Raw genomic sequence first — 27,921 nt, forward strand, 5'->3', positions numbered from 1 at the left:
TCTATGCCATCGATAGGGAGGAGCCACATCGACCGCTTCAGCTAGTAGGGGGTCGCATCCAAGGAGTCTAAAACAAAGGCTGGGTTAGTCTTGTTGTGCCGTGTCCGTAACAGCATTGCCATCAACTGGTAATCTTGTAATGATGGCGACTTCCTGCAACGTTATTGTTGCATCACCGCAAGGAAATTGAAACGTGTGAGTCTCAAGCCTTCATTGCTCCAATAATGTGCTAATCAAATGGTGGTCAAGCAGAATATACCGAATATGGTATAGTGGATAAAAACCTACTTGTTAAATCCACGAAATGATTCTAGGATCAGCATGCCACTACGTCTTTAATGTGTGTGCACATTGACGCCCTTCAAAGGCATCAGAATGATCCTCCTCCTATGACCTATGGGAGTGATGAAGAGCCCCCAATGTTAGGAGGGAAGAATCGATCAAACTGGGATCTATGTTGTGGAAACATATGAAAAAATAAATGTATTCTTAGTGAAGACTTTTATTAAGTACTAGAGAATTTGTAATATTATAATCATAAACATACCTCAATATCAAATGAAATGAATGTACAAAATCAAAGCAAAAATTAGAAATTAGTGAAAACGTTCACTAACAGTGTCATCACCGACCCTTGAAACAGAGCAGTTGTAAAAATAAATCACTGAAAACGTTCATTCAGCAGATGAAGGTGGTGGGGGAGGTTGTAAGAGAAAAAAAGAAGAAAGGAGAAGGACAAATGGCAAGTGGAAGGGAGAAGGAAAGGGATGGAAGAATAAATAGGGGGGGGGGGGGGGAGAGGGGGCATGCAGAGAGGTAGTGGGCATAGGGGGGGGCAGGGCACGCAGGGGGGAGCAAGGGTAGGGAAGGGAGTGCGCGAAGGGGAGTAGATCACGTCGTGACATGTTAGAACCAACTTTTGAAAAGTTGGTTCTAGTTTTACTTGTTTTTTTTATGTTTTTTCTGTGTAGTGGCCTCGGGAATGAGGTGTGGCACCGTAGAACCAACTTTTGGAGAGTTGGTTCTGGTTCTCAATAATTATTATTATTATTTTTATTTTTTACCTTTGGAAGAGAGTGCGGGGCAGGGTAGTAATGTAAGGCAAGAATTAGCTTTCACAAAGTCAATTGAGTTCAATTATGTAAATATAGACCCATCTGTGTGTGTGTGTGTGTGTTTTAATAAATATTTTCGTAAAACAAACTCGAAAAAACAAAGGAAGAACACCTGGCGTGAAAAGCTTTAAAACACTTTCAAGTAGGCAAACCGGCTCACGTGCCTTCTTAGGTTTTTTAACTTTAAAAAACACTCCCTTTTTGGTGACCTCCGCTCCGCGCTGGACGGTGTCGGCATGTCGGTCCAGACCAGGGCATTCATGGATATCCACGAACCGTCCGATTGAGATCTGACGGCCTTGAAACGAATGGGAATAGATGCTCCACCAAGACGTTCACGAAGGAGATTATGCTCCTAACACACGGTCCCTCCACTCATCACTGAGCTTGGAAAAGATACAACGAGGGTCCAGAGGAGGAGCGGAGCAGAAGGGCAAATCAGTGAAGCAAAGCAAACTAGCAATGGGATTCACCATGGGACTGAACCTCCTGCTGCTTCTGGCTATGGTGGCCACCAACATTCTCTCTCTTTACCACCTCTCCTCCTCGCTGCAAAAACCTCCTTCTCCTCCCCCGCCCGTTCCCGACCACCTCCTCCACCAGCTCCACACCATACGTGCCACCATTAACCACCTCACGCGCATCCGCCCCAACGCCGCCCCAACAATCCCCGCAGCACCGGCCGCCGCCGTACCCTCTGATCTCCTCCTCCACGCTCATATCTCCCCCATCGCCTCCTCCTGCCGCCACCACTCTCAGCTCCTCCACCGCTACATGAATTACACTCCCTTCTCTCCCTGCCCCTACGACGCCGACTTGGCCGAAGCCCTCATTCTTCGCGGATGCCACCCGCTCCCTCGCCGCCGATGTTTCTCCAAAACCCCGCCAAAACCCCCTTCTTCTCTTCCCTCAAACCCCTTCCCTTCTTCGCTTCCCGATTCTGCTGTTGACTGGGATAAGTACTCTTGCAAGAGCTTCGCGTGTCTCAATCGTTTCAACGAGAACTTGGGTTTTGATTCTAACCTCGAAGTTTCAAAATTCATGTATTATAAGTCAGATCTGGATCTCCCAATTCCCCAATTGCTGGAACTCGCGAGGTCCTCCCGTTCCATTCTTCGCCTTGGGCTGGATATTGGGGGTGGTTCGGGTACTTTTGCGGCGAGAATGAAGATGTATAATGTGACTGTCGTGACGACCACGATGAATTTGGGTGCGCCATACAATGAGGCAGCGGCGGCGAGGGGGTTAGTTCCACTGCACGTGCCGCTGCAGCAGCGATTGCCAGTGTTTGACGGGGTGATGGATATTGTTCGGTGTGGGCACGCTGTGAATCGGTGGATACCAGTCACGGCCATGGAGTTCTTGTTTTTTGACGTGGATAGGGTGTTGAGGGGTGGTGGATATTTTTGGTTGGATCGTTTTTTCTGTAAGAAGGTTGATCTTGAGAAGGTTTATGCGCCATTGATTTGGAAATTGGGGTACAAGAAGGTGAAGTGGGCCACGGCAAGTAAGACTGATTCAAGCGGGGTGAAGAATGGAGAAGTCTATTTGACTGCACTTTTGCAGAAGCCTGTGTCCAAATGAGGGGGCTGAGTTTGAGGTAAATGGCTTTTCCTCATGGTGATCCTTTTGTTGTATTCTTGATAAATTTTTAATGCTTAATTAGTTTCTTATTAAAAGGTGGAACGAATTTTATTTTACAGTTTTATTGCATTGTGGTTGACCAACATGGTAGTAAGTTCATTTCTTGTGGGGTGTCTCAGGGACCATTAATTAAAGTTTGGGATTTTTATTGTAGAAGTCCCACGTTTGAATCTAAGGAGGGATAGGAAGGGGTATGACATGGGAGATGAGCTATGCCTGTTATGTAGCTTAGACTAGGGGTGAGTAAACGGTCGGTTCGGTTAAATTAGGGTAATTAACCGAATTAACTGAAAAATTCGGTTAAATAATACCATTAACCGAACCGACCGAATTGACGAAGTACACCGAACCGACCCCGACCGAATTGCCCATTTGGGTAATTCGGTTAACCGATTTTAACCGAAATCATTTAAAATTAATTGCTAGAAATATAATACAATTATAAATTTTTTTTAAAACCAAATCCAACTTAATTAAATACCTTATTTATTAATTTTATTAATGAAAATAATATTTTACCATAGAACAAAGAATCCAAATAGGTTAATTAAACTCCTTAATGCACTTGCATAAACAAAATTTCTATTCATAAATTATATTTAAAATCTAATTAATTAGTAATTCGGTTAATCGGTTAACCGAAATTTCTTTTACCCTTAACCGAACCGAAACCGATTAACCGAAATTTTGTATAATTATAACCGAACCGACCGAATCGGGATTTTTACTCGAACCGAACCGGCCAATTTTGGCCGGTTAATTCGGTTTTCACCGAATTATGCTCGCACGTAGCTCAGACCTAGGCCTCCAATCAACCAATTATTTTTTTTGTAGGGTAAATTTGATTTTAGCTCAAAGTGGGTATGTTGACACTTAACAGTATAGCAGAAATGACACTCCCAGGTGAATTGGTCTATGGAGCTTATGTCCCAGAAATGGTTCAAAATGCTTTTCTGAGGATGTGTTAATTTCAATATTTGTTCTTGCTAGACAGCTTGGATGTTTTCATTCCAGTCCATGTTTTTTGCCAGAAAAAACTAAGTGGGCTCGCTAAGCAGAACAAGGTTGGTTTGGTTGGTCTAGTTCTTACCAGCCCAACCAAATTCTCTAAGCTCATTCAGTGCCTTCTCAACTTGTTTTATTCGGTCAGGCCATTTTAAGCCCTGTCAGTCAAGTTCCCACATGCACCTGTTGCATACCTAATGCAAGTAGCATGGAAACAACACAACAAGGAAGGGCGGAAACCTTTCTAGGGCATGTCTATAGAAAATATGACGCTTAGATCTGTCCTACTTATGAAATTACATCAGTGAAAGAGGTAAGACTTTCTGCCCTCATCTATTCTCTACACTCATCTACCTTCGCTCGTGCACCATCATCGAAAGTGTTAGAGAGGTCACCACCCCAAGGTGCTTTTTTCTTGTGTGTAGGAGCCTATCTAAGGTCAGATATTTGTATCTATAGATTAGTGCTTGCCGTGGTGATGCAGGGGCAGCATCAAGGTCCCGCAGCCATGGAGAAATTAGAAGAGAGAAAGGAAGGGGAAGGGAGGGGATAGGAGATACTAGGCAGAAACTCACATTCAATCAACAATTCAAATTTATCAACAACTGCTTACAACATAGCTTTCACACACTATTTATAAGAAAGCGTCCTCGCATGAAATTACATAAAAACCCCTAAAACTATTAATCTAAATACATAATAAACTAGTAATTAAACCCAACAATTCCTTAACCCTGTTCTTCTTATTTATTCTCTACCAAGGATTTTCCCAAGGTATTGCTTCTTGTCCTACATCAACTTTCCCCTAGTTAGAAAAAATTTGGCCTCAAATTTTAAAATCTGTGAGGATTAAAAGGGAGAAGTAAACTTGGACTTTTCGAAAGCCAATACTTGAGTGAGACAAGAAACCACATTCCATTGGTAGCACCATAGACTTGACTTGAGAATTAGCATCAATGAACTCATCAGGGATGACAAACTCTACAATAGGAATGTTTGAAGGACTTTGGATGTCTTCAAACACTTCCATTGCCTTGTAGTGTCTTCAATTTGAGTAACTTCGACATCATTGCTAACCTTGGATTATTTGTCCTGTTTGGTTGGTAGAGTATGCTTCAAGATGATTTTCTTCCTATTGTAGTGGAAGACATGTGTTCTCATGTCATTGAGTCACACCCAAATCATCTAATCAAGGAAAATCACGGAGTACATGACCAATCTTCATAGGTATGATCTCATACCAAACGTGATCAAAATAGTCACCCATTTGGATAGGAACCAAACATCTTTCATGAACACGTAAGGTAGTTTTATCAATCCAAGACATCTTATAAGGCTCTGGGTGAGGTTCCGGATGAAGTTGCATTCGAGTGACTCCATTTATGGAAACCACATTCATGGGATGTCTTCCATTAATGGTGATTTTGTAAACCTTTTCTCTGCATTTGAGAAAAGTGTTGAAGAGCTTGAAATTGTGGCCAAGGTATGATAAATGGCCTTCCTTTGTCCAATAATTTGTCACCATATTGCTGGACTTATATACCCTGCAACTATATATCTGCAAAAATTCTTAACACACTTGCGCACGGTTCTCAAGCTAATCATGCAAAACCATAAACTTGAGTCCTAGTTTTCAAGAAATATCTTCAATTCACCTTAGGTCTTGAGTGTCATGCTGAATGAAACAAATTGACTTACAAAACTCTCAAATTGCAGCAATTAAACCTGATTTTTTTATGTTGGCAGCTGCAATTTCTTGCTTCTTGTAGCAAATTATAGCGCTTACTTGCACAATTTTGAATTGGGAACCAAAATATGATGCTGCAAATGAAAATATCAGAAGAAAACACCAATTGCTCATAGCTGGGACGAATTTCTTGCGATCCTGGCAGCTGGAGAGGAGTCCAGCAGAATCTCACTCACAGTCACTGGCACGTGGGGCATGTGGGTTTCCGGCAGCGACTTTCTGGCAATGATTTTCTGGGGAGTGGTAGTTCGAAGGGTGGTGAGTCGATTGGTGGTGGTGATGTCTCCAAAAAACTCCAGCAATAGTGGATTTTGAAGGGGGCGGCGGGTGGAGAATTTCAGGTGGCTTATGGGGCTTCACGGCTGGTCGTTTGGTGATGAAATTTTGAGGGGAAGGGTTTCAGGGGGCTTCTGTTTTTGGTGGTATGGGTGTTGTTGCAGAATCTAGGCTGCAAAGCAGAGTTTCGAAAAATGGGACACGACTGGATTTCTGAAAAAGTTCAGAAACTTTAGAACTGCTTTTTAATTTTCTCTCCTTTTATTTTTTTTTTAACTGAAATTTCAGAATAGAAAAGAATCAGAGGGAGAATGATGGAAGGGAAATAGAGGAAAAGACAAGATGGAAGAATGAAGAAGGAAAAGAAGAAGCAGAAGTGAGAAAGACAGAACAGAGAGTGAGAACAGAACAGTGGCAGAGCAGAAAACCAGAGAACAAGAAGAGAAGAAAGAAGCAGTAGCACCTGAGAGGGAGCAATAAGTTACAGAACAAAGGAGAGAAGGAAAGAAGGAGAAGAAGCAGTGGCAGAGGGAGATAGAAGTTGCAGAACAGTTGGGGGGGAGGAGGAGGAGGAAGAAGAGAAGAAGAGGGGAAGAAGAAGATTGGAATGAAAAGATGGGTAATTGAAATGGAAGAAAGAGATTGTGGTTGGGCTTTGATACCAAATGATGCAGGGCCCGCTTCAAGGTTCTGCAGCCATGGGAGAATTAGAAAAGAAGAAGGGGAACGGAGGCGAGAGGAGATACCAGGGGGGGAACTCACCTTCAATTCCAATTCAAAGTCATCAATAACTGCCTACATCATTGCTTTCACACACTATTTATAAGTAAGCTTAAACATATAAAATTACACATATACCCCTAAAACTGCATGAAGTACAAACAAACCCCTACTTCACACAAATATTGCAAACAAGCCCCCAAAATACACATAATACTATACTAACTAAACTAAATACATAATAAACAACTAATTAAACCCAACAAGTATCGAATCCAATTCTTCTTAAATAGTCTCCAACATGGATCTTCCCAAGGTCTTGCTTCTTGTCCTACATCACCTATCCTCATTCAACAAACCTCACTCCTCTAATCTATCCATCCCTTCAACCTCAAAAAAATTTGGTTTTTCAATTTTTTGAAATTCCCAAACAGCTCTTTATTCCATTGTTTCAACATAGTTTTCACAAGTTTCAATTTTTTCATCACCTTAAAGACCTCCCACCTCTGAACATGACACCTCCACCAAGCCATGACATTATCCCTAAAAGAAGGGTGCGTCAACCACATATTCTCAAATTTAAATGGTGTAGGACCCCATTAAACATGATTAGAGTTTAAGAGCATCCGACAATGATCAAAGATAGGCCTAACCAGAACTTCTCACTCAACATTAGGGAAAAATTCTTCCCAAATGCTTGTAAATATAAAACTATCAATTCAAGAAGACGCTTGTCTATCACCATAATCCACCCTAGTAAAATTACCATTGCTCAATGGAACATACCCAAGGCCACAATCTTGAATGAAAAATCAAGCTTCCTCGTGCTGCTAGTCAGCCTCAACCCCTTGGCCTATACAACCATACCTAGAGCTCCTAATAAGATTGAAATCACCTTCTGTCACTTAGAAAGGACTGCAAAAACCTAAAAAGCTAGCTAGCTCATTGAAGAAATCATTCTGTAGAGAAGACTGTGTGGGGCAATATAATGACCATTCTCCAAAACCTAGGTACCTTTAACAAGACCAACGTAGAAAAATAACCAAAATGACAATCTCTCAATGTGGCAAACCCTGATATCCTGAGCTACAAGTAGTCCCTTAGACACCCTGTGAGAAGGGACGGACACCCACTCTTTGAATTTAGAATCCTAAATGCTTCTTAAAAACAAAGGCATTTACCTATCCTACTTTAGGCTCCTACAAGAATAAGATATCTGGACGAATTGTATTAATCAACTGCTTAACCATTCTCCTCTTTTTACCACTCTCTAAACCCCTCATATTTCAAAAGCCTTACCTCAGCCTATTACTAATACCCTCAGACCTGCTCCATTTGTTATAGTTAGCCAAAGAAGCTAGACTAACCAATTCCTACTTAAGGCTGCAAATGAACCTAGCTTCTTATGAGTGACTTGAGAGCTTGGCTTAGGAAGACTTTGTTTAGGATCATTCATTATATAAATGAGTGATTCCCAAGCCCAATTTTGGGCTCATTTAATATATGAGCCGAACCTGAACATGAACGGGTTTAGCTTATGAGTAGCTCAGTTACAAGCTGGGTTGGGGTTGTTTCATAGGTTTGGATTAGAATCATTTATGGCCTTGCTTAATAGGGTTGAGTTAGGCTCTATAGACTGTAGGGGTCTAAAGATAGGGGTTGTCTAGTAGGCTTGTTTAACTCAAACTCCATAACTTGTACCTAGTGATAGGACTAGTGCGTAAGGCCAATAGGTTGGATTGGTGGGGGGTTGGATTGGTGGGGGCAAAGAAACCCTAAGGCGGCGGTACTGGAAAGAGCCTCTTTTCACCTTTTGTCTTAAAAAAATCCCATGTGCCTCTTGCCTCTTACCATGAGAGGGTCTGAAAGAACCAGACTATTCGTAAGCATCTCAGTAGTTTAGTTTGGTAAAGGCTCATGAGCTTGTTCATTTACATAATAAACAAGCTTGAGCAAGTATATTCAGGTTCGGTTTAAGCTCGAGCTTGTTTAGAAATTTAATAAACAAGCTTGAGCATAATAAAGCTCGGTTCGGCTCATTTGCTGCCCTGGACCCTACTCAACTTATTTGCTTTTTTCCTTCCCTGAGACCTCCAATTTTAGCCTGCTTTCTCCATTGCAAATCACCAATCTAACACCCAGGTCATTGAGAAGTTCTTGAGCTTATCCCTCTTATCTCATAAAAGGTTTATCGTATTGAAATTCCCCATGGTGTTTCTCCCTAGGGCATTTCAGTGACTCAAATTTCATAAGAAATAACATATAAATAGGAACAGCACCGTTGGACTTTAGAATATTTACTTGTTAAGTCTGGCCTTTGGTAAAGGAATATGAGTTGGGGAATTTTCGTTCGAGTCCAGGACACAACAATAAAAACCTGTCACTGAATGACTGGTTCCTTTCAAAATCAGAGTCTTGCCTGTTCTCCATGTTCATGACTAATCCAATGCTTAATAGGTATTGGAGCCCCTGAGCTAAGACCCGCAATATCCTTTCCATTTCCAAAATCCTCGAACCCTCAGAACTATTGCAATTCAAATGATTCGTTTCTGCCTGATTTTCTCTTCCTGCCTTCCACAAATGTTCAATTAGAAGCTCATTGTCCTCAAAATTTTTAAAGAATATTGACTCGTCCTCTTCAACTTCAGAATCTGAAGGTAGCTTCTCAAAGTTATCCAAAACCATCACCTGCTTCCCTTTATTCTTATTATCCAATCCCCAGCAGACATCTTCGTTCACTTGGTCACATGCATCTGATAACTTTCGTAGGGTCAATTTTGAAATACCCTAACTTGATGTGCTCTTTCCTTGTTTCCTTTGCTGTGGTGAAAATTCTGGTTCTCTGAGGCCTATCATGTTGTTGGACAACCTGCCTCAATACATGCTTGTTGCCACCCTTACATTGGTGCTGTGCTGCACTTTCCTCTGAGCCCCTTGCCTCTTTCATGCCTAAAAGAACTGTCTCAAAGAAGAGGGCTCATTCACTATATTTTCCCACTGGTCCTGCCATTTTAAAACCCCTCATTCTCAATCCATTAATTCATCACTAGGCCTAAAACCCCAAGTCCTTCTCTTAATGGATGGAAAGGGATGGGTTGTACTTGTCTGTAGCTTTCCTCATTTATATTCTGACTTGCCCTGGCCATTTGAAATGTTCCCCTGAGAGAACCTCTTAAGGCTTTAATGCGACCCCTTATTTCTGACTTGATAAAAAACACCAAATTTGAATTCTTTCCCTGCCTTCGCTCACTGGATTCCACCATCGCCAATGCAGAGGATCATTGATTCTTGAGAAGATATTCTGTTGGTGATCAATGGAGGATTGTTTCGGCTTCCTAGTTCCTTGATGCAGATTTAGGGAGCTGCAATTTTGGCATTGCAGCATTGTTGCATTCACATGTGCATCTGAGATACGGTAACCTCCCTCTTCTCTATCTCTCGTCTCCCCAAAAAACTTTTCCAGGGATGCAGATCATTTAAACTGTAATTTCTTCAGGGAGAGGTAACATTCGTAACCATTCACCCTCATTTGCATCATAATGAATTGATTAGGTGATCTAGATGTCCTTACCCATGTATTCACTCTCTTTGTGAAAGGAAATGCTTGTAGTTGTGCAGTTGACCACATTCTTCACTTGATAGTGTATTTAGAAAAGAACATTGGTCATTTTTCTTTGTTATTATGAAAATTTTTTCTATATTGCCAAATTATTATTATTATTATTATTATTATTTGGTCTTTAGAACTACCATGTGATAATCTTGTTTGAACATCAATAAATTTACAACTCAGAAACTAAGATTAGAGTTCCTTTTCTTTTGCATTTACCTTAACCTTCATCACAACCACCCCAATGGAAAATGCTAATTCCTATAGTAATTCTTATAAGGAACATAAGAGTGACGCCATGACACTCGCACGCTAACATCTATGGGGCAGTTACTATCAACTCACAAGGGATAGCCATTAAATTGATCTTGAAACTCTTTGTCCCATTCTACAATGTTTTGGAAGTTAATAATAGATACAAACCCTGAAGTTCCATTCATTTAAGAAAGGGAAGTTACAGAAAAAGTTTTAAGGCCTCTAGATTGACATAAATACTAAATTAGACTAGTTACAAGAAAGTTAAACTACCAGCCAAAGAGGCTAGGTTGGATATGCTTAGACTCTTCTGCTCCTTCCCCACTATCCTCAAAACTACACCATATTTTGCCAAGCTGATGCCATTGAGGTCCAAGTCACCATGGGCTTGTTTGGTATCATTTCATTTTTTTATGTTTTCGTCTTTGTAGAGTGAAAAAATAGATTATGAAAATACGTTTGTTTATGTTACCAGTTTTCTGCTTCTAATGTCGGTTTTCAGTTGTTTGCAAAAAACACTTAAAATTGGATTTTGTGGTTTTTAGTTGTTTTGGCAACTTGTTGCGAGAATATTAAATCACTCATTTTATACATACTTTTGTAATTCAAATTAAAATAATGATCATATGAATTAAAATATAATTAAAATAAAAATGTCTATAAAACTTTAAATAATAATAATAATAATAATAACCATTTACAAAATATTTTTACTATTTTTCAATTGTCATTTATGATAAGGTTGTTATTGTAAAGTGAATTTTGAAATATAATAATTAAGTAAAATTATTATAATAATTTTATTTTTATTATAGTACTTTTAATTTTGTTATTTGTACCTTTAATATTTTTAATCATTGAGCTTATGATACTTTATGTGCTAGACTAGATACAAAAGAAGGAGAAAAAAACATTTATGAACTTGTTAGAGCTAGAGAAAAAAACGCAAAGATTTAGGTGATGTAAAATGTATAAAGGACAAGAATTATTAGAGAAGAAGACATAAAAGAGAGGCAGCGAAGATACTTTGATACGTTTCATGAAAACTAAAATTAAAGATTGAACTTGGAAGTGACAAATGAGGAGAAGACTAAAAATAGAAGATTTATTCACAAAATTAGAGTCCTTGAAGTTAAGATGACATAAAAAAAAGATGAAAAGTGGGAATTTATAGGACTAGATAAAATACCAATTGAAGTTTGAAAATGTTTAGGAGATGAGGAAATATTTGGTTAACTAATCTATTCAACACTATTGTAATGTAAAAACCAAGAAAATGCTAGAAGAATGGAGGAAAAGTATGTTAGTACCTTTATACAAAAACAAAGGTGATATTTAAAATTGTAATAAGTATCTTGTAGTTAAGATTATGAATCATACAATGAAATTATGGGAAAGGGTAATAGAACATAGAATAAGATTAGAAATGAGGATTTTAGAAAATCAATTTGGTTTTATGCCTAAGAGATCAACAACAAAAGCTATTTATCTTTTAAGAAGTTTAATGAAAAAGTTTAGGGAAAAGAAGAGGGACTTGCATATGATTTTTTATTGACCTGGAGAAAATATATGATAAAACACCTAGGGAAGTTCTTTGATGGGTCTTAGAAAAGAAAGGGGTATGCAGTAGATATATTGAGGTCATTAAGGATATGTATGATAGAGTAGTGACTAGTGTTAGGACTATAAGAGGGGAATCTAGAGATTTTCCAATCAGAATAGGTGTACATTAAGATTCTACTTTGAGCCCTTATCTTTTTACTTTAGTAATCGATGAACTTACTAGGAATATCCAAAATAAGATCCCTTGGTGTATGTTGTTGATGATATTGTGTTCATTGATGATAGGAGTGGAGTGGAATCTAAGCTAGAACTTTGGAGAGCCACATTAGAGTTTAAAGGGTTTCGGATAAATAGGAATAAGACAAAATATATTAAATGTAATTTCAATAATGTAAGGAGCAGCAGTGAAGAGAAGATTAAACTTGATAATCAAGAGATTAATAACACTAATGGATTTAGAGATCTTGGATTTATTATGCAAGCGGAAGGGGAAGTTGAAAAAGATATAGTCCATAGAATTAAAACAGGTTAGGTAAAGTGGAGGAGTGTGCCAGGTGTGTGGTGTAATCATAGAATACCCTTAAAATTAAAAGGAAAGTTCTATAATATGGCTATAAGGCCAGCTATGCGTTATGGTTCAGAATGTTGGATAACTAAGAAACAACATGCACAAAAAGTGAAAGTTGCTGAAATGGGAATGTTAAGATGGATAAGTGGTATAATTAAAATATAAGGTAAAAAATGAGCATATACGCAGTGATTTAGACATAGCACCGGTTGAAGACAAGATAAGGGAGGGAGGGCTTAGATTGTTTTGAGTATTTGAAACACAGACCTAGTAGGGCACCTATGAGGAGGAGTGAGTTAGTTATTGTTTCTAGTATGAAAAGGGGATGGGGTAGGCCTAAAATAACTTGGAATGAGGTAGTGAGGAAGGATTTAATAGCCCTTAATGTAATAGAGGAAAATGCTCTTGATTGGGCGTATTGGCAAAATAGGATTCATGTAGCCGGTCCCACCCAATGAGGCTTAAGGCTTGTTGTTGTTGTTTTACTATTTTTAATCATATATATATATATATTTTAATTTTTATTTGATCCAAGAACAAAAATGAGCATTTATTTAAATAAGTTTTTATTTGTTTTACTTTTTAAATATTAACCAAACAGGTTGCTCATTTTTGGTTTGAAAACAAAAACTAGAAACTAGAAATAGAAATTAAAACTCAGGGACTAGTAACCTGTTACCTGTTTAATATTTGTAAAGATAAAAAAAATTAAAAACTTCATTAAAAAATTCTTATTTTTGTCTTTAATTCAAATAATATTATAAAAATATAATAAAAATAATAAAAATAAAAATTATCATTATTTTGCATAATTGTTATATTTTTTAAATTTACTTTACTGTAGCAATTTTATTGTATGTGACAATTGAAAAATAATAAAAATATTTTATAAATAATTTTATTAGTTATTATTTTTTGAAATTTAAATATATATTTATTTTAATTTTAATTTAAAAGTGTGTATAAAATGAATGATTTAATCTATAAAAAAAATCATTTTTGGATATTAAAATTTCTAGCAACATGTTGCTAAAACAACTAAAAATCATAAATTTTGGTTTTTAGTTTTTTCTTAAACAGTTGAAAACCAATAAAAGAAACAGAAAACTAGCAACACAAACAAACGTGTTTTTATAATATATTTTTTCCAATGCACTAAAATAGAAACAAAGAATAGAAAACAACAATGATACCAAACAAACTCTTAGTTTTCAATATTGGTTTTTATTTTCATAATTTCTAACAATGATACCGAACAGCCCATATTCCTTCATCTTTTCCTTAAAACCCTTGAAAGTAGTCCAGTAGGTCTTTGAGGTATGCTTATTTAGTACTCTATAATATTGAGAGGCCTTGATATTGTCCATGGCTTGACTCTGAGACTTCTCCACTCTTCTTCTTCTGAGCGTATGCTTATTTAGTACTCTCTATAATATTGAAAGGCCTTGATATCGTCCATGGCTTGACTCTGAGACTTCTCCACTCTTCTTCTTTTAAGCCTCCATCACCAAACTCCCCTCTAACTCACCAATTTGCTTGACCATCTCTATAGTTCGAGCCCCTAAAGATTTCAACTTAGCTTCTTCCTCCTAGATTTGGGAGTAAGCATTGTCCATCTTTGCATGTTTTTCGTTAGCTAAGTGAAAGATGGTAGCAACCTCGTTGTCCATAATGGTGCAGATCACCACAGATTGTAAGTGGTTAGAGTAGCAAGCCAAATCAATGAGAGCGACAGGGAAGGTTAACTAACTAGAGGAGTGCTTAGTGCTACCTTAAAAGCATGGTGTAGAGCTACACTACTTAGAGCCTTTGATAGCATCCCATTTAGCTTATCTTGGTCCTTTGGAAGGACGAAGCTCTTTGCAACCTTATGAGAGATGGCAGGTTTTTGAAGGGTGAAAGAACTGATTGGGATTGAGCAACTAGGTTCATGAACTGCGGTAGGCTAGGCATGGGTTGTAGGAGGAAGTGGAGAGTTGGATATAATTTGTCAATCCTTTGACTTGAGCTCTAATATCGTAATTGGAAGGAGTTCGAGGGTTCTCGAAAGGTGGAAGAACTGATTGGGATTGAGCAACTAGGTTCATGAAGTGCGGTAGCCTAGGCATGGGTTGTAGGAGGAAGTGGAGAGTTGGATATAATTTGTCAATCCTTTGACTTGAGCTCTACCATTGTAATTGGAAGGAGTTCAAGGGTTCTCCAATGACTTAATTGGATAGTTGCTTCAAGCTACCATTTGCCTTGTTCCTTGTTCATCATCCTACTCTGTAGTGTATAGCCATGTAGCACATAGCCAAGTAGGATGGCTTATCAATGTGAGTAACAATAGGGAAAACCCAAAGTGAGCATCTCATACATGTCCAAAAAGCAAAAAAGACTTCGTTTTGCTGCATACCTTCTAGGGGGAGCATGACAAGATTGAGCCAAGCAATGACAAGCCTCCTCTCCCAAATAAACTTTTGGGACCTAAATGGAAAAAATTGAGACCCTTTTCCTCCTAGATTAGCACCTCCTTAGTCGGGATTAGCCCAACATTTATTTTTTAGTTCTTAGAGAAGTTGAATCAAATCTTGGCAATTTTAGATTTGAATCAAGTGCTAAATGAGAAGAGTAGGTATTGTCACCTCGTTTAGGGTCCTTCCACCTTGTCTTGTCTTCCAAATAGAACATTCATGACATAAAAAGTACCACCTGATGGGGATTAGCATACCCTATCTATGTCATTTTCAGATGTTATGACACGTGGACGGCCTCCCGATGTCCACATTTCCTTTACCAACACGATGACATGTGGACGACCTCCCGATGTCCATATCGGTTCATAATTGTTTGTAGATTTTGAATGGATTATTTGAAGACTTTTCAGTGTGAGAAAGACCCAAGTAGAGATGCCGAAGCAAGTCCGAGTTTATGACCCATGTGGGCCCCACACGAATTGGGCCTCCCTTTGACTTTTGTTTGTATTTAATTTGTAAACATCCAAGACAACTTGCTTGCATGTGTATGTTAGGAAATTGTGTGAGTATGTCTAGTGTGTTGGAGTGTTAGTAAGTTGTGCTTAGTATTTATTATGTCTAGAAAGTTAGAACATTTATTTTGTTAGTAACTTGTAAGAGTAATTAATGTGTCTAGTAAGTTGGTGTCTTTATTATTTGTATCTCCCATGCTTGTGCGGAAATTGTTAGTTGTTTAATGTCTTTATCCCCCCATGCTTGCTAAGCTTGTTAATGCTTTGTCCCCCCATGCTAGCTATATATATCCCTTCATTGTAAGAACAAAAGCTAAGTTTGAATATTGAAATATTGAAAGGAAATTCATTTATTGAAGCTTGTTAGCTTTGTCCAATCCTTGTGATTGTGTAGTGTGAGGCTACGTCGTTCTCCCCGGAGATTAGGTGGTGAGAGACCACTATTCTATCCAGCAACTCCATCTCCATATCCTCCAACGCATCCACACGGCCACACCAAAATACCCCCCACACAGCCACTTCCCCTCCATTACATTGTTGCGTTTTTCTTGGTGTTTCAAAGCTTGTTTCGAGGAATTTTCTGGCGTGGTCTAAGGCTTGTTTTGAACAACGTCAAGTCATCCAAACAATTCTCTTGGTAATTTCAGTACTTGTGTTTGAATCCTTGCTATATATTGTAAACCCTTGCTTATATTGAAGCCTTTGCTTGAAGACCACGTTTAAATCCATTGACTTCGATATTGATACTTGCTAGTTTAAAATCAATTGTGAGAATATTGCTTGCTAACAATAGAAGTTGAATTCTTGAAATTTTGAATAACATCTTTATTGCATATAATTTGATTCCTTTGTGAAAGAACCAATTGGGACTTATTTCCGATCCCAATGATTACTTGCATTTGACAAATTAGATAAATAATAATAATAATAATAATAATAATAATAATAATAATAATATGAGGGTCCTAAAAGATGTGCGGAGCCCAATGGGGATGTGTGGGACCCACGCGCCATGTGGGGTCCATGAGCCGTTTGAGGGTTATAGGAACTCGAGCTAGCATGCACCGGATATAGGAATTTGAGCTAGCGTACCAAAGGGGGTAACGTGCACTAGATGTAGGAATCCGAACTAGCGTATCAGGAGATGTGTGGCCCACAAACCATGTGGGGCCCAATGGAGATATGTGGGGCCCACAAGCCATGTGGGGTCCACGAGCCATTTAAGGGTTATAGGAACCAGAGCCAACAGGCACAAGCATGCCAAAGGAGGTAACGTGCATCGGATCTAGGAATCCGAGCTAGCGTACCAGAGTGATAACCTACACCGGATGTAGGAATTCGAGCTAGCGTACCAGGAAGGGGTAACGTACACCGGATGTAGGAATCCGAGCTAGCATACCAAAGAGGGTAACGTGCACCAGATGTAGGAATCCAAACTAGCAGGCGCAAGCATGTCAAAGGAGGGAACGTGCATCGGACGTAGGAATCCGAACTAGCGTACTAGAGGATATGGGGCCCACAAACCATGTGGGCCCAATGGAGATATGTGGGGCCCACGCACCATGTGGGTCCACAAACAGCGTGGAACCTACAAGGATGTATGGGGTTCACAAACAGTGTGGGAAGGTTTGACATGAGGTCTCCTCGGAAAGGCCTGGTTAAAATTGGGGTGTCTACAGTTGCCCCTCTTTATAGGTCTTGTTGCTTTGAGGTAACAGTAGGAACCCTCCTATGTTATCTATAGCAACAGGCCTATAAAGATAAAAGACACCTATTTTAACCAGGCTATGCAACTGACCACGTGTCGTCTTCTGAGTAACGTTATGTGCCGACCAGAAAAAGGGGAGATGGATGGTGATCTGGATCGAAGACGTGGCATGATCTGGTTCGTCTTGGGAAACATAGATCGAATGGCTCACAAGAGACTACGTAGCATATGACCATGTGTAGGAGGGCGTGCCACGTGTCAGTGGCCGAGTGGCTAGTCAAATGTGACTCGGATCTAGGCGTGGCACAATCCTAACCGTCCTCGGAGAACACAAAACCAACGGTGATCTGGGTGGCCACGCAGACTCTTTGTGTATTGGGGACAATGAGCCACATGTCGTGGCCCGATTGGTGGGCGTGTGTGGGTGTGGATTGATGATGTGACTTAATCCAAGCCGTCCTTGAAAAACACAGATTGTGTGGTTGAGGAGGGGGTGCCATGTGTCAGTGACTGAGTGGCTGATCAAATGTGACCCGGATCTAGGCGTGGCACAATCCTAACCGTCCTCGGAGAACACAAAACCAACGGTGATCAGGGTGGCCAAGCAGACTCTTAGTGTGTTGGGGAAAATGAGCCACATGTCGGTGTCCTGATTGGTGGGCGTGTGCGGGTGTGGATTGATGACGTGGCTCAATTCAAGCCGTTCTTGAAAAAGCGGGACTCAACGGTGGAGGTGAGGCACACTCGGATCGCTAACGTGGAGAGATCCTCACCGTCTCCAGAAAACACACATCGGACGGTTGAGGAAGGGGCGTAGACTCCAGATGATGACGTGCCGGTACGGAGTGATCCGGACCGTTGGTGCGCTGTAGTGATCGGACGATATGGACTTGACCCACGTAGATCTCTTGTCGAAGCATGATCTGATCCGTTCAATGGAGGGACAATCTGACGGCTTGTGAAGAGGGCTCGCGAGCTTCTATGCGCATTAATGATGCGGGCCACGCACTCGCCATGTGTCACCTGGCGAGTGGAGAAACGTGCAAACACTCATGATGGCCTTTTAAACGGGGCGATCTTGACCGTTATTGATCCACGAGGATCGAACGGCTATCCAAAGTACTAACACGGTGATATCTGGGCTGTCGATGGGGAATAGAAACGGACGGATGCAAGGGAGCCACGTGGTTTCTTCGATCGAACGGATGATGGAAAGCCTCGTGGTTGAATCTTGTGGCTCCGGGGCTTTAGATACTTAAACCTAATTTTTTCTTTCTGTTCATTTCTCTATGTTTCATTCTCTCGAATGCCCTCTCTCTCTCTTCTCTTTTCTCTCACCCCTCTCTGTTCATCTCTTTCAGTCTCTCTTCTCTCACCCTTTCTGTTCTTCTCTTCTTTCCCCTTCCCTGCTCTTATTCGCTGTTAACCTGAAACCCTAGCCCCTCTGTAATTCTTTTCCCACTCTCGCCTACCTCAAAACTCTCTCTCTCTCTCTCTACCTTTCTTCAGAAACCTTAGATCCTTGCAAACCTAAGATCCTAAACATCACACAATTCTTTAGAGGCAACCTAGCTCCGATCGACCTCCTGTTCTGTCTTCACGGCCAGATCTGGAGAGATCTGGTGAAGTCCAAACAAACGATGATCACTGGGAGTGCCTTGGTAGGGAAGATCAGCATAGATGCACGGGGAGTTCTTTCGCACTTCCAAAGAAGATAAGCTTTTTTTTTTTTTTTGTTTATATATATATATTTTCAATTTTTGTGTATGCTTGATTCCTGGTTGTTGTTTGCGTGACAATTTAGGACTTGAGGTATTAAGGTTTCTGATTTAGAAGTTAGGGTTAGAGTTTCGAATGTTAGGGTTTCAGGTTGGTTGATGAGGTTGAGGGTGAGTCAACTCGTCTTCGACTCAAGTGAGTTGAGTGAATTCAGGGAATCACGAGCGAGCCACATGGGCTCTGTCACATGTCTAGGTCATGTGTGGGTTTTGGGACTCATGAGAACGGGCTTGAGTGAATTGGGCCTGAGCTTGTTTTCGAAAAATGGGCTTTGATTGAGTTTTAAAACGGGTCGACCCACTTCAGAAAAAATAGGGCCCAGGTCATTTTTAAAACGGGCCAGCCTACTTTTCCCTTTTCTTAAAAAATAAGGCCCGGGTTTATTTAGATTGTTGGGCTTGGATTGAGTTTTAAAATGGGCCTGCCCATTTTAGAAAAAATGGGACCCGGGTCATTTTTAAAACGGGCCGGTCCACTTTCCCCTTTTAAAAAAAATAAGGCCCGGGTTTTTTTAAATGGTTAGGCTTGGATTGAGTTTTAAAACGGGCCGGCCCAATTTTGAAAAAAATAGGGCTCAGGTCATTTTTAAAACGGGTCAGCCCACTTTCCCCCTATTTTTTAAAAAATAAGGCCCGTGTTTATTTAAATGGTTGGGCTTTGTGCAAAACAATTGGCTCCGTATTTTTTTAAAGCGGCCCCCAGGAATAAATGCGCCCCCCCTTTTTTCTTTTTTTCTCAGGTTTAGATATTACGATGGCTCAATGTCTTTCAAAATCTGTCTTAGGATTTTTTTTTTTCGCCGCCTCGTGAATATAATCCCCCACTAACAGCTGAGGGGACTTCACGACTCCCATAGCTTATCCTCGCTCACAGCCCTTCGGGGCTTCTCGATACACATCGACTCTCTCCTCCTCCTGTCAGACACATACTTTAAGACATATACAGCAGGACAATCCTTTTTGTTCTATTTAAACAAACTTCCTCTCACACTTAAACACTACTGGCAAACTTCATGTGTGACTGCAACCCATTTTTGGCCATCCTCTATTACGGAAACCGCACCTTAACTATCTCAAATCTCTCAAAACTCTGAACCGTTTCTCATGGTAGGGGCTTCATCTTCCAAGCAAGTTCCTGACTTGAATATGGCACCAGAGGTGTCATCCTGTTCTAGTGTTCTCGGCTCCTTTCAGTGTGGTAGAATCGGTCTGCATTACCAGAGACGGGCTTGGGAGTTCAGTTACGCAAGGGGAAGGTCTTCGCACCCCCTACACGCCCATTCTTATGAATGGTACCAGATTAATTGAAAATTATCGTAAAAATTAATTTAATTAGCCTTTAAAATTACTCCCCTTTTTAAAATTGTAAAACAAATACCAAAAAAAAAAAAAGGAGAAAACACCCAAATTTTATTAATGACCCTCACTTATGGCGGAGGAATACCGTGGTTATAGTTACGATTCTGGGAGATTACAGCCAAAACTCTCCCAAAACCAAATTAAAAAAAAAAAAGGAGGGGGGGGGGGGTGTACATTTACAGGCCACGTATGGCAACATAAACACATAACATCACGACTTTGCATGCCTCTTTACTTCCCTTTTCAGGCTGAGGAGCGAGAAGTCTGGCCTTTTCCATGCACTATAGTTTTGAGTCGTTTATGCTCCCGCTGGATGTCCTCCCGGCTTTTCTCCAACTCGGCTATTTTAGGCCCAAGGTCGTTGGAGTAAACAGCCACCATTCTTCTCAAATCATCGACCTCCCGTTTTAACATCCTATTTTCTTGTCTTAATTCCCTCGTTTTCTACTGTTCCTCTTGGTATTTTCGTCTGTAAGATGTAGGTTTTATTCCCGAGGAGGGTCACAGTTTTGTTCTGTTTCTGCAGACGACGGGCTAGGTGAGATGTCGAAGACATTGCCTGGGCACTATGATAGAGTGCCTGGTTGACTATGCCGGCATCGGACATCGTAGTTAATACTGTCTCATTCCTCAGCATTTTTTTTTTTAACTGAGGAGAGAGTTGAAAGGAGCCGAGAACACTAAAACAGGATGACACCTCTGGTGCCACATTCAAGTCAGGAACCTGCTTGGAAGATGAAGCCCCTGCCATGAGAAATGGTTCAGAGTTTTGAAAGATTTGAGATAGTTAATGTGCGGTTTTCGTAACAAAGGGTGGCCAAAAATGGGTTGCAGTCACACGTGGAGTTTGCCAGTAGTGTTTAAGTGTGAGAGGAAGTTTGTTTAAATAGAACAAAAATGATTGTCTTGCTGTATATGTCTTAAAGTATGTGTCTTGACAGGAGGAGGAGAGAGTCGATGTGCATCAAGAAGCCCCCAAGGGCTGTGAGCGAGGATAAGCTATGGGAGTTGTGAAGTCCCCTCAACTGTTAGTGGGGGATTATATTCACGAGGCGGTGAAAAAAAAAATCCTGAGATAAATTTTGAAAGACATTGAGCCGTCGTAATATCTAAACCCGAGAAAAAAAGAAAAAAGGGGGGGTGCATTTATTCCTGGGGCCTGCTTTAAAAGAACTCGGAGCCAATTGTTTTACACAAAGCCCAACCTTTTAAATAAATCCGGGCCTTATTTTTTTTAAAAAGGGAGAAAGTGAGCAGCCCCGTTTTAAAAATGACCTGGGCCCTATTTTTTCTGAATTGGGCCGGCTCGTTTTAAAACTCAATCCAAGCCCAACCATTTAAATAAACCCGAGCCTTATTTTTTTAAAAAGAGTAAAGTGGGTCGGCTCGTTTTAAAAATGACTTGGACCCTATTTTTTCTAAAATGGGCTGGCCCGTTTTAAAACTCAATCCAAGCCCAATCATCTAAATAAATCCGAGCCTTATTTTTTTTAAAAAGGGGAAAATGGGCCGGCCTGTTTTAAAAATGACTCGGGCCCTATTTTTTCTTATGCGGGCCGACCCGTTTTAAAACTCAATCAAAGCCCATTTTTTGAAAACAAACTCGGACTCAATTCACTCAAGCTCGTTCTCATGAGTCCCCAAGCCCACACGTGACCTAGACACGTGATAGAGCCCATGTGGCTCGCTCGTGATCCCCTGAATTCACTTAACTCACTCGAGTCGAAGACGAGTTGACTCACCCTCAACCTCACCAACCAACTTGAAACCCTAACGTTCGAAACTCTAACCCTAACTTCTAAACCAGAAACCTTAATACCTCAAACCCTAAATTGCCACGCAAATAACAACCAGCAATCAAGCATACACAAAAATTGAAAATATATATATAAACAAAAAAAAAAAAGCTTATCTTCTTTGGAAGTGCGAAAGAACTCCCCGTGCATCTATGCTGATCTTCCCTACCAAGGCACTCCCAGTGATCATCGTTCGTTTGGGTTTCGCCAGATCTCTCTAGATCTGGCCGTGAAGACAGAACAGGAGGTCGATCGGAGCTGGGTCGCCTCTAAAGAATTGTGTGATGTTTAGGATCTTAGGTTTGCAAGGATCTAAGATTTCTAAAGAAAGGTAGAGAGAGAGTTTTGAGGTAGGCGAGAATGGGAAAGGAATTACAGAGGGGCTAGGGTTTCAGGTTAGCAGCGAATAAGAGCAAGGAAGGGGAAAGAAGAGAAGAACAGAAAGGGTGAGAGAAGAGAGACTGAAAGAGATGAACAGAGAGGGTGAGAGAAGAGAGAGAGAGGGCATTCGAGAGAATGAAACATAAAGAAATGAACAGAAAGAAAAAATTAGGTTTAAGTATCTAAAGCCCTGGAGCCACAAGATTCAACCACGTGGCTTTCCATCATCCGTTCGATCGAAGAAACCACGTGGCTCCCTTGCATCCGTCCGTTTCTATTCCCCATCGACAGCCCAGATCTCACCGTGCTAGTACTCTGGATGGCCGTCTGATCCTCGCGGATCAGCAACGGTCAAGATCGCCTCGTTTAAAAGGTCATCATGAGTGTCTACATGTTTCTCCACTTGCCAGGTGACACGTGACGAGTGCGTGGCCTGCATCATTAATGTGCATAGAAGCTCGCGAGCCCTCTCCACAAGTCGTCGGATTGTCCCTCCATTGGACGGATCAAATCATGCCACGACGAGAGATCTACGTGGGTCAAGTCCCTATCGTCCGATCCCTACAGCGCACCAACAGTCCGGATCACTCCGTACCGGCACGTCAGCATCTGGAGTCTACGCCCCTTCCTCAATCGTCCGATGTGTGTTTTCTGAAGACGGTGAGGATCTCTTCACGTTAGCGATCCGAGTGTGCCTCACCTCCACCGTTGAGTCCCGCTTTTCCAAGAACGGCTTGGATTGAGCCACATCATCAATCCACACCCGCACACGCCCACCAATCAGGTCACCGACACGTGGCTCATTTTCCCTAACACACTAAGAGTCTGCGTGACCACCCTGATCACCGTTGGTTTTGTGTTCTCCGAGGACGGTCAGGATTGTGCCATGCCTAGATCCGGGTCACATTTGATCAGCCACTCAGTCACTGACACATGGCACCCCCTCCTCGACCGCACGATCTGTGTTTTCCAAGGATGGCTTGGATTGAGCCACGTCATCAATCCACACCCGCACACGCCCACCAATCGGGCCACGACACGTGGCTCATTGTTCCCAACACACAAAGAGTCTGCGTGGCCACCCTGATCACCGTTGGTTTTGTGTTCTCTAAGGACGGTCAGAATTGTGCCACACCTAAATCCGGGTCACATTTGATCAGCCACTCGACCACTGACACGTGGCACGCCCTCCTACACATAGTCACATGCTACGTAGTCTCTTGTGAGCCATTCGATCTATGTTTCCCAAGACGGACCAGATCATACCACGTCTTCGATCCGGGTCACCATCCATCTCCCCTTTTTCTGGTTGGCACATAACCTTACTCAGAAGACGACACGTGGTCAGTTGTATGGCCTGGTTAAAATAGGTGTCTTTTATCTTTATAGGCCTGTTGCTATAGATAACATAGGAGGGTTCCTACTGTTACCCTAAAGCAACAAGACCTATAAAGAGGGGCAGCTGTAGACACCCCAATTTTAACCAGGCCTTTCCGAGGAGACCTCATGTCAAACCTTCCCACACTGTTTGTGGACCCCACACATCCTTGTAAGTCCCACACTGCTCGTGGACCCCACATGGTGCGTGGGCCCCATATATCTTCATTGGGCTCCACATCCTCTTGTACGCTAGTTCGGATTCCTACATCCGATGCACGTTACCTCCTTTGACATGCTTGCGCCTTCTAGCTCGGATTCCTACATCCGGTGCACGTTATCACTTTGGTACGCTAGCTCGGATTCCTAGATCCGATGCAAGTTATCTCCTTTGGCATGCTTGTGTCTACTGGCTCGGGTTCCTACAACCCTTAAATAGCTCGTGGACCCCACATGGCTTGTGGGCCCCACATCTCCTGGTACACTAGTTCGGATTCCTACATCCGGTGCATGTTAGCCCCTTTGGTACGCTAGCTCAGATCCCTATATCCGGTGCATGCTAACTCGGATTCCTATAACCCTTAAACGGCTCGTAGACCCCACATGGCACGTGGGCCCCACACATCCCTGTTGGGCTCCGCACATCTTCTAGGACCCTCATATTATTATTATTATTATTATTATTATTTATCTAATTTGTCAAATGCAAGCAATCATTCTGGGGTATTCCCTCAGAATACTGGTGCACGTTACCCCCCCTGGTACGCTAGTTTAGATTCCTACATCCGATGTACGTTATGAAATCTTCTCCTTACCACCACCAAGAACTCCTTGTGCTTGGAATGAGTAGGCTATTTATAGACTTAACTTGGGGCAAGCATAGGAAAGAAAACATAGGGGAGTAATTATGGGGGGAGCAAAGCATCGGATGTAGGAATCTGAGCTAGCGTACCAGGGGGGGTAACGTCCACCGGATGTAGGAATCCGAACTAGCGTACCAGGAGATATGGGGCCCACAAATCATGTGGGGCCCAATGGAGATATGTGAGGCCCACAAGCCATGTGACCTACAAAGATGTGTGTGGTCCACAAACAGCGTGGGACCTACAAAGATATGTGGGGGATTTCAACCTCTATCGGGATCACAGCCTCCGTCCCATACACTAGTGAGAAAGGAGTGGCACCTGTGGAGGTTCGAACTGTGGTTCTGTACGCCATTAGGGCAAAAGGGAGCTTATCATGCCAATCTTTGTAGGTTTCCGTCATCTTTTCCAAGATACTCTTGATGTTCTTGTTGGCCGCTTCCACTGCCCCATTCATCTGTGGTCTGTAAGGAGCCGAATTATGGTGCCTAACCTTGAACTAATTACACAATTTTGTTATTACTTCGTTATTTAGGTTCTTGGCATTATCCGAGATTGTCCTTTCGGGAACTCCATACCGGCAAATTAACTCCCTCTTTATGAAACGACTGACCACGTTCTGTGTGACACTAGAGTATGACGCCACCTCTACCCATTCAAAGGCTTGAAGACCACGTTTAAATCCATTGACTTTGATATTGATACTTGCTAGTTTAAAATCAATTGTGAGAATATTGCTTGCTAACAATAGAACTTAAATTCTTGAAATTTTGAATAACATCTTTATTGCATATAATTTGATTCCTTTGTGAAAGAACCAATTGGGACTTATTTCTGAACAACATCATACACCTTTTCAAAATCCTTGAACATGTGAAATATAGCATGATTTATGGTGTTTATGTTTGAGTAATTAAATTTTTAATTTAAAGTGTTTTGAATGTATGTGCTTATGAGGGTTGAACCATAGGACTAGGCCACCCTTACCCGTCCTACATCACCATCTTGTCCAATCATGAATATAAGAGGGTGCACACCATATGAACTTGGGGTTGGGATTTGATGTGGTTACATTTAGTACCACGAACGATGTTTAGTGGTAGTTGAAAATTGATATTGAATAGGTTAATGTTGGACCATAACCCTGCTCATAGAACCAGGTGGCAAAGTCCATTAGATATGGCCCTGAGTTGGAACTAATCTAGAGCTAGGTAGAATGGCAATAGTGTTTCTACCAAGCATGGTCTTAAATTTCCGCAAAATTGTCGAAATTTCCATTTTCAACCACTCTCAAAATTGAAATGGTAGTTGATTTCCATTTGACAAAATTTCTGTCAAAATTTCCATGAATCGTCTGAAATTTTTTGAAATTTCAATGAAATTGTCAATATTTTAACTATAGAATCAAATTTCCTAAAATTTCAATTTTGAGATTCAAAAACTAATATGAAATTTCTCTATTAATTTATCCTTTTTTTTCCCCTTGATACTAAAGATTATTATAAGACGGTTATGAATTATGGCTTTTGAACTTTTGAAATTATATGAAAATTTAAACTTAGATATTAGCTTCAACTTATTTGACCAATTGTGTCTAAATTATCTTTATTTGAATGATAAATAATATCTAATTGATGTATAAATTTCATTTAAATTAATTGAATATGTTTAATGGTTATTTTATTACAATTATTGCATCTTATGCACCACATACCTAATCTTGATATATTTTATTTTATAACATTGTAGTTCTAAATTTGAATTATTATATCTAATAATATTTTCTAAAGTTACATAAAAGAACTCCATGCTGCCCTACTAATTTCATCATTTTTTAAAATCAAAATCGAAACTGATATAACATTGAAATTTCAATCAAAATTTCTGTACTCCTAAATCCTCAAAATTTTGAGTCAAAATTGAAATTTAAGACCTTGCTATCACGAGAGAAAATAGGGAGAGAAATGAAATAGGGAGGAGAATGGATGAAAAGAGAAGGAAGAATAGGAAGAACAAGAAGATTTTTTTTCCCTGGGGTGGTGTGATAGAGGGGCTTAGCAGCAGTGGAGTGGATTGACACGCAGTAACCTCCAATTTCAATTTCACAGAACTATCATTACAAACTGATTTACAAACATACCCCTAAAATAGATTTTCTATTACAAACCCCACGAACATAAGCTGAACTACAAAATAAACCATGGTTTTAAATAATGGCCATTATGTAATGGAAAATTGAAACGCAGAAACTGTTATGAACTGATATTGAAGGGGGAGAAAAATTCACGTCTGTAACGGCCATTATGCTGCCGTAGCAGTCCATAAAGGCCATTACGATCCGTTACACACCGTTACTGCAGCCAACACTTCGATTCGGCTTTTCTCCTTCAAATCTCACGATTTCCTGCTATCCCCCTCTCCCAACCACTTGTCCTTGGCAGATCTACCATTCCAAAGACTAAAATCAAGAAATCGTACCTTTGATTTGTTGTTTGAAGCTGAAGAATAAGAAGGAACCCTTCGTTTATAGTTGGCCAACACTCCCCCTCCTCTATTTCTTCGAGTTCGAAGGCTAAGATCTTCCCACCTCGAGTAGTTGAACTATTGAACCCACCCCCCCCCCCCCCCCCCCGCTCACCTAGAACAGTCAAAGGTTCGAAGCCCTGTCCTAGCCTGTTCAGAAGTTGCAGGCCAGCCCTGCAGCAGCTCCATAAGTCTTCAAATCAAATCATCCCACGTGAACCTACAAAACATATTCAATGATAGTAGACATTTGGAGGTCATCCACATGTCACCATGTCGGCAAAAGATTCGACATCGGGAGTTAGTCCATGTGTTACCATATCTGCAAAAGCAATGGGTAAGGCATGCTGATCCCCATCATCTTTTCAGGCCCAAAAGAATTCTTCTTCAAAGAATGAGAAGTGAAATTCCAGGTTGAGATGAAGTAGGTTTTCCTTAAGAATCCAGCTCCGCTCAGAAAGTGGCTTGCCTCCCCTTTTGGTCTTTGAGAGTTCTAGTCTTGGAGGGGGCTCTTCGAGACTCCTCCAGCGCACTCTCTCTCTTGATTCTTGAATCTTCGAGTTCCTTTTTGTTTTTTCCTCTTTTTTGTTTCTTGTTTACTGAAACTCTTAAACTAGTATTTATTTATATATTATATTAGGTTTAGCTTTAGTTATTTTAAGTAG

General features: G+C 40.8%; 1 protein-coding gene across 2 annotated transcripts in view; it reads left to right on the forward strand.

Annotated features, from left to right (window-relative positions):
• The first annotated feature begins 1,273 nt into the window (after positions 1-1,273).
• LOC131145192 (probable methyltransferase At1g29790) overlaps positions 1,274-27,921 on the forward strand; it is a 33,879-nt gene continuing 7,231 nt past the window's right edge. The window contains exon 1 of one of the 2 annotated variants that reach the window (XM_058094326.1): positions 1,274-2,715. In XM_058094326.1, the coding sequence (XP_057950309.1) occupies positions 1,434-2,699 (1,266 nt within the window). In that variant the 5' untranslated portion in view covers positions 1,274-1,433 and the 3' untranslated portion in view covers positions 2,700-2,715. The remainder of the gene's footprint in view (positions 2,716-27,921) is intronic. The other variant, XM_058094327.1, reaches the window with a different exon arrangement.

The sequence above is a fragment of the Malania oleifera genome, chromosome 12 (genome assembly GCF_029873635.1).
Source record: "Malania oleifera isolate guangnan ecotype guangnan chromosome 12, ASM2987363v1, whole genome shotgun sequence".
NCBI classification, from domain to species: Eukaryota; Viridiplantae; Streptophyta; class Magnoliopsida; order Santalales; family Ximeniaceae; genus Malania; species Malania oleifera.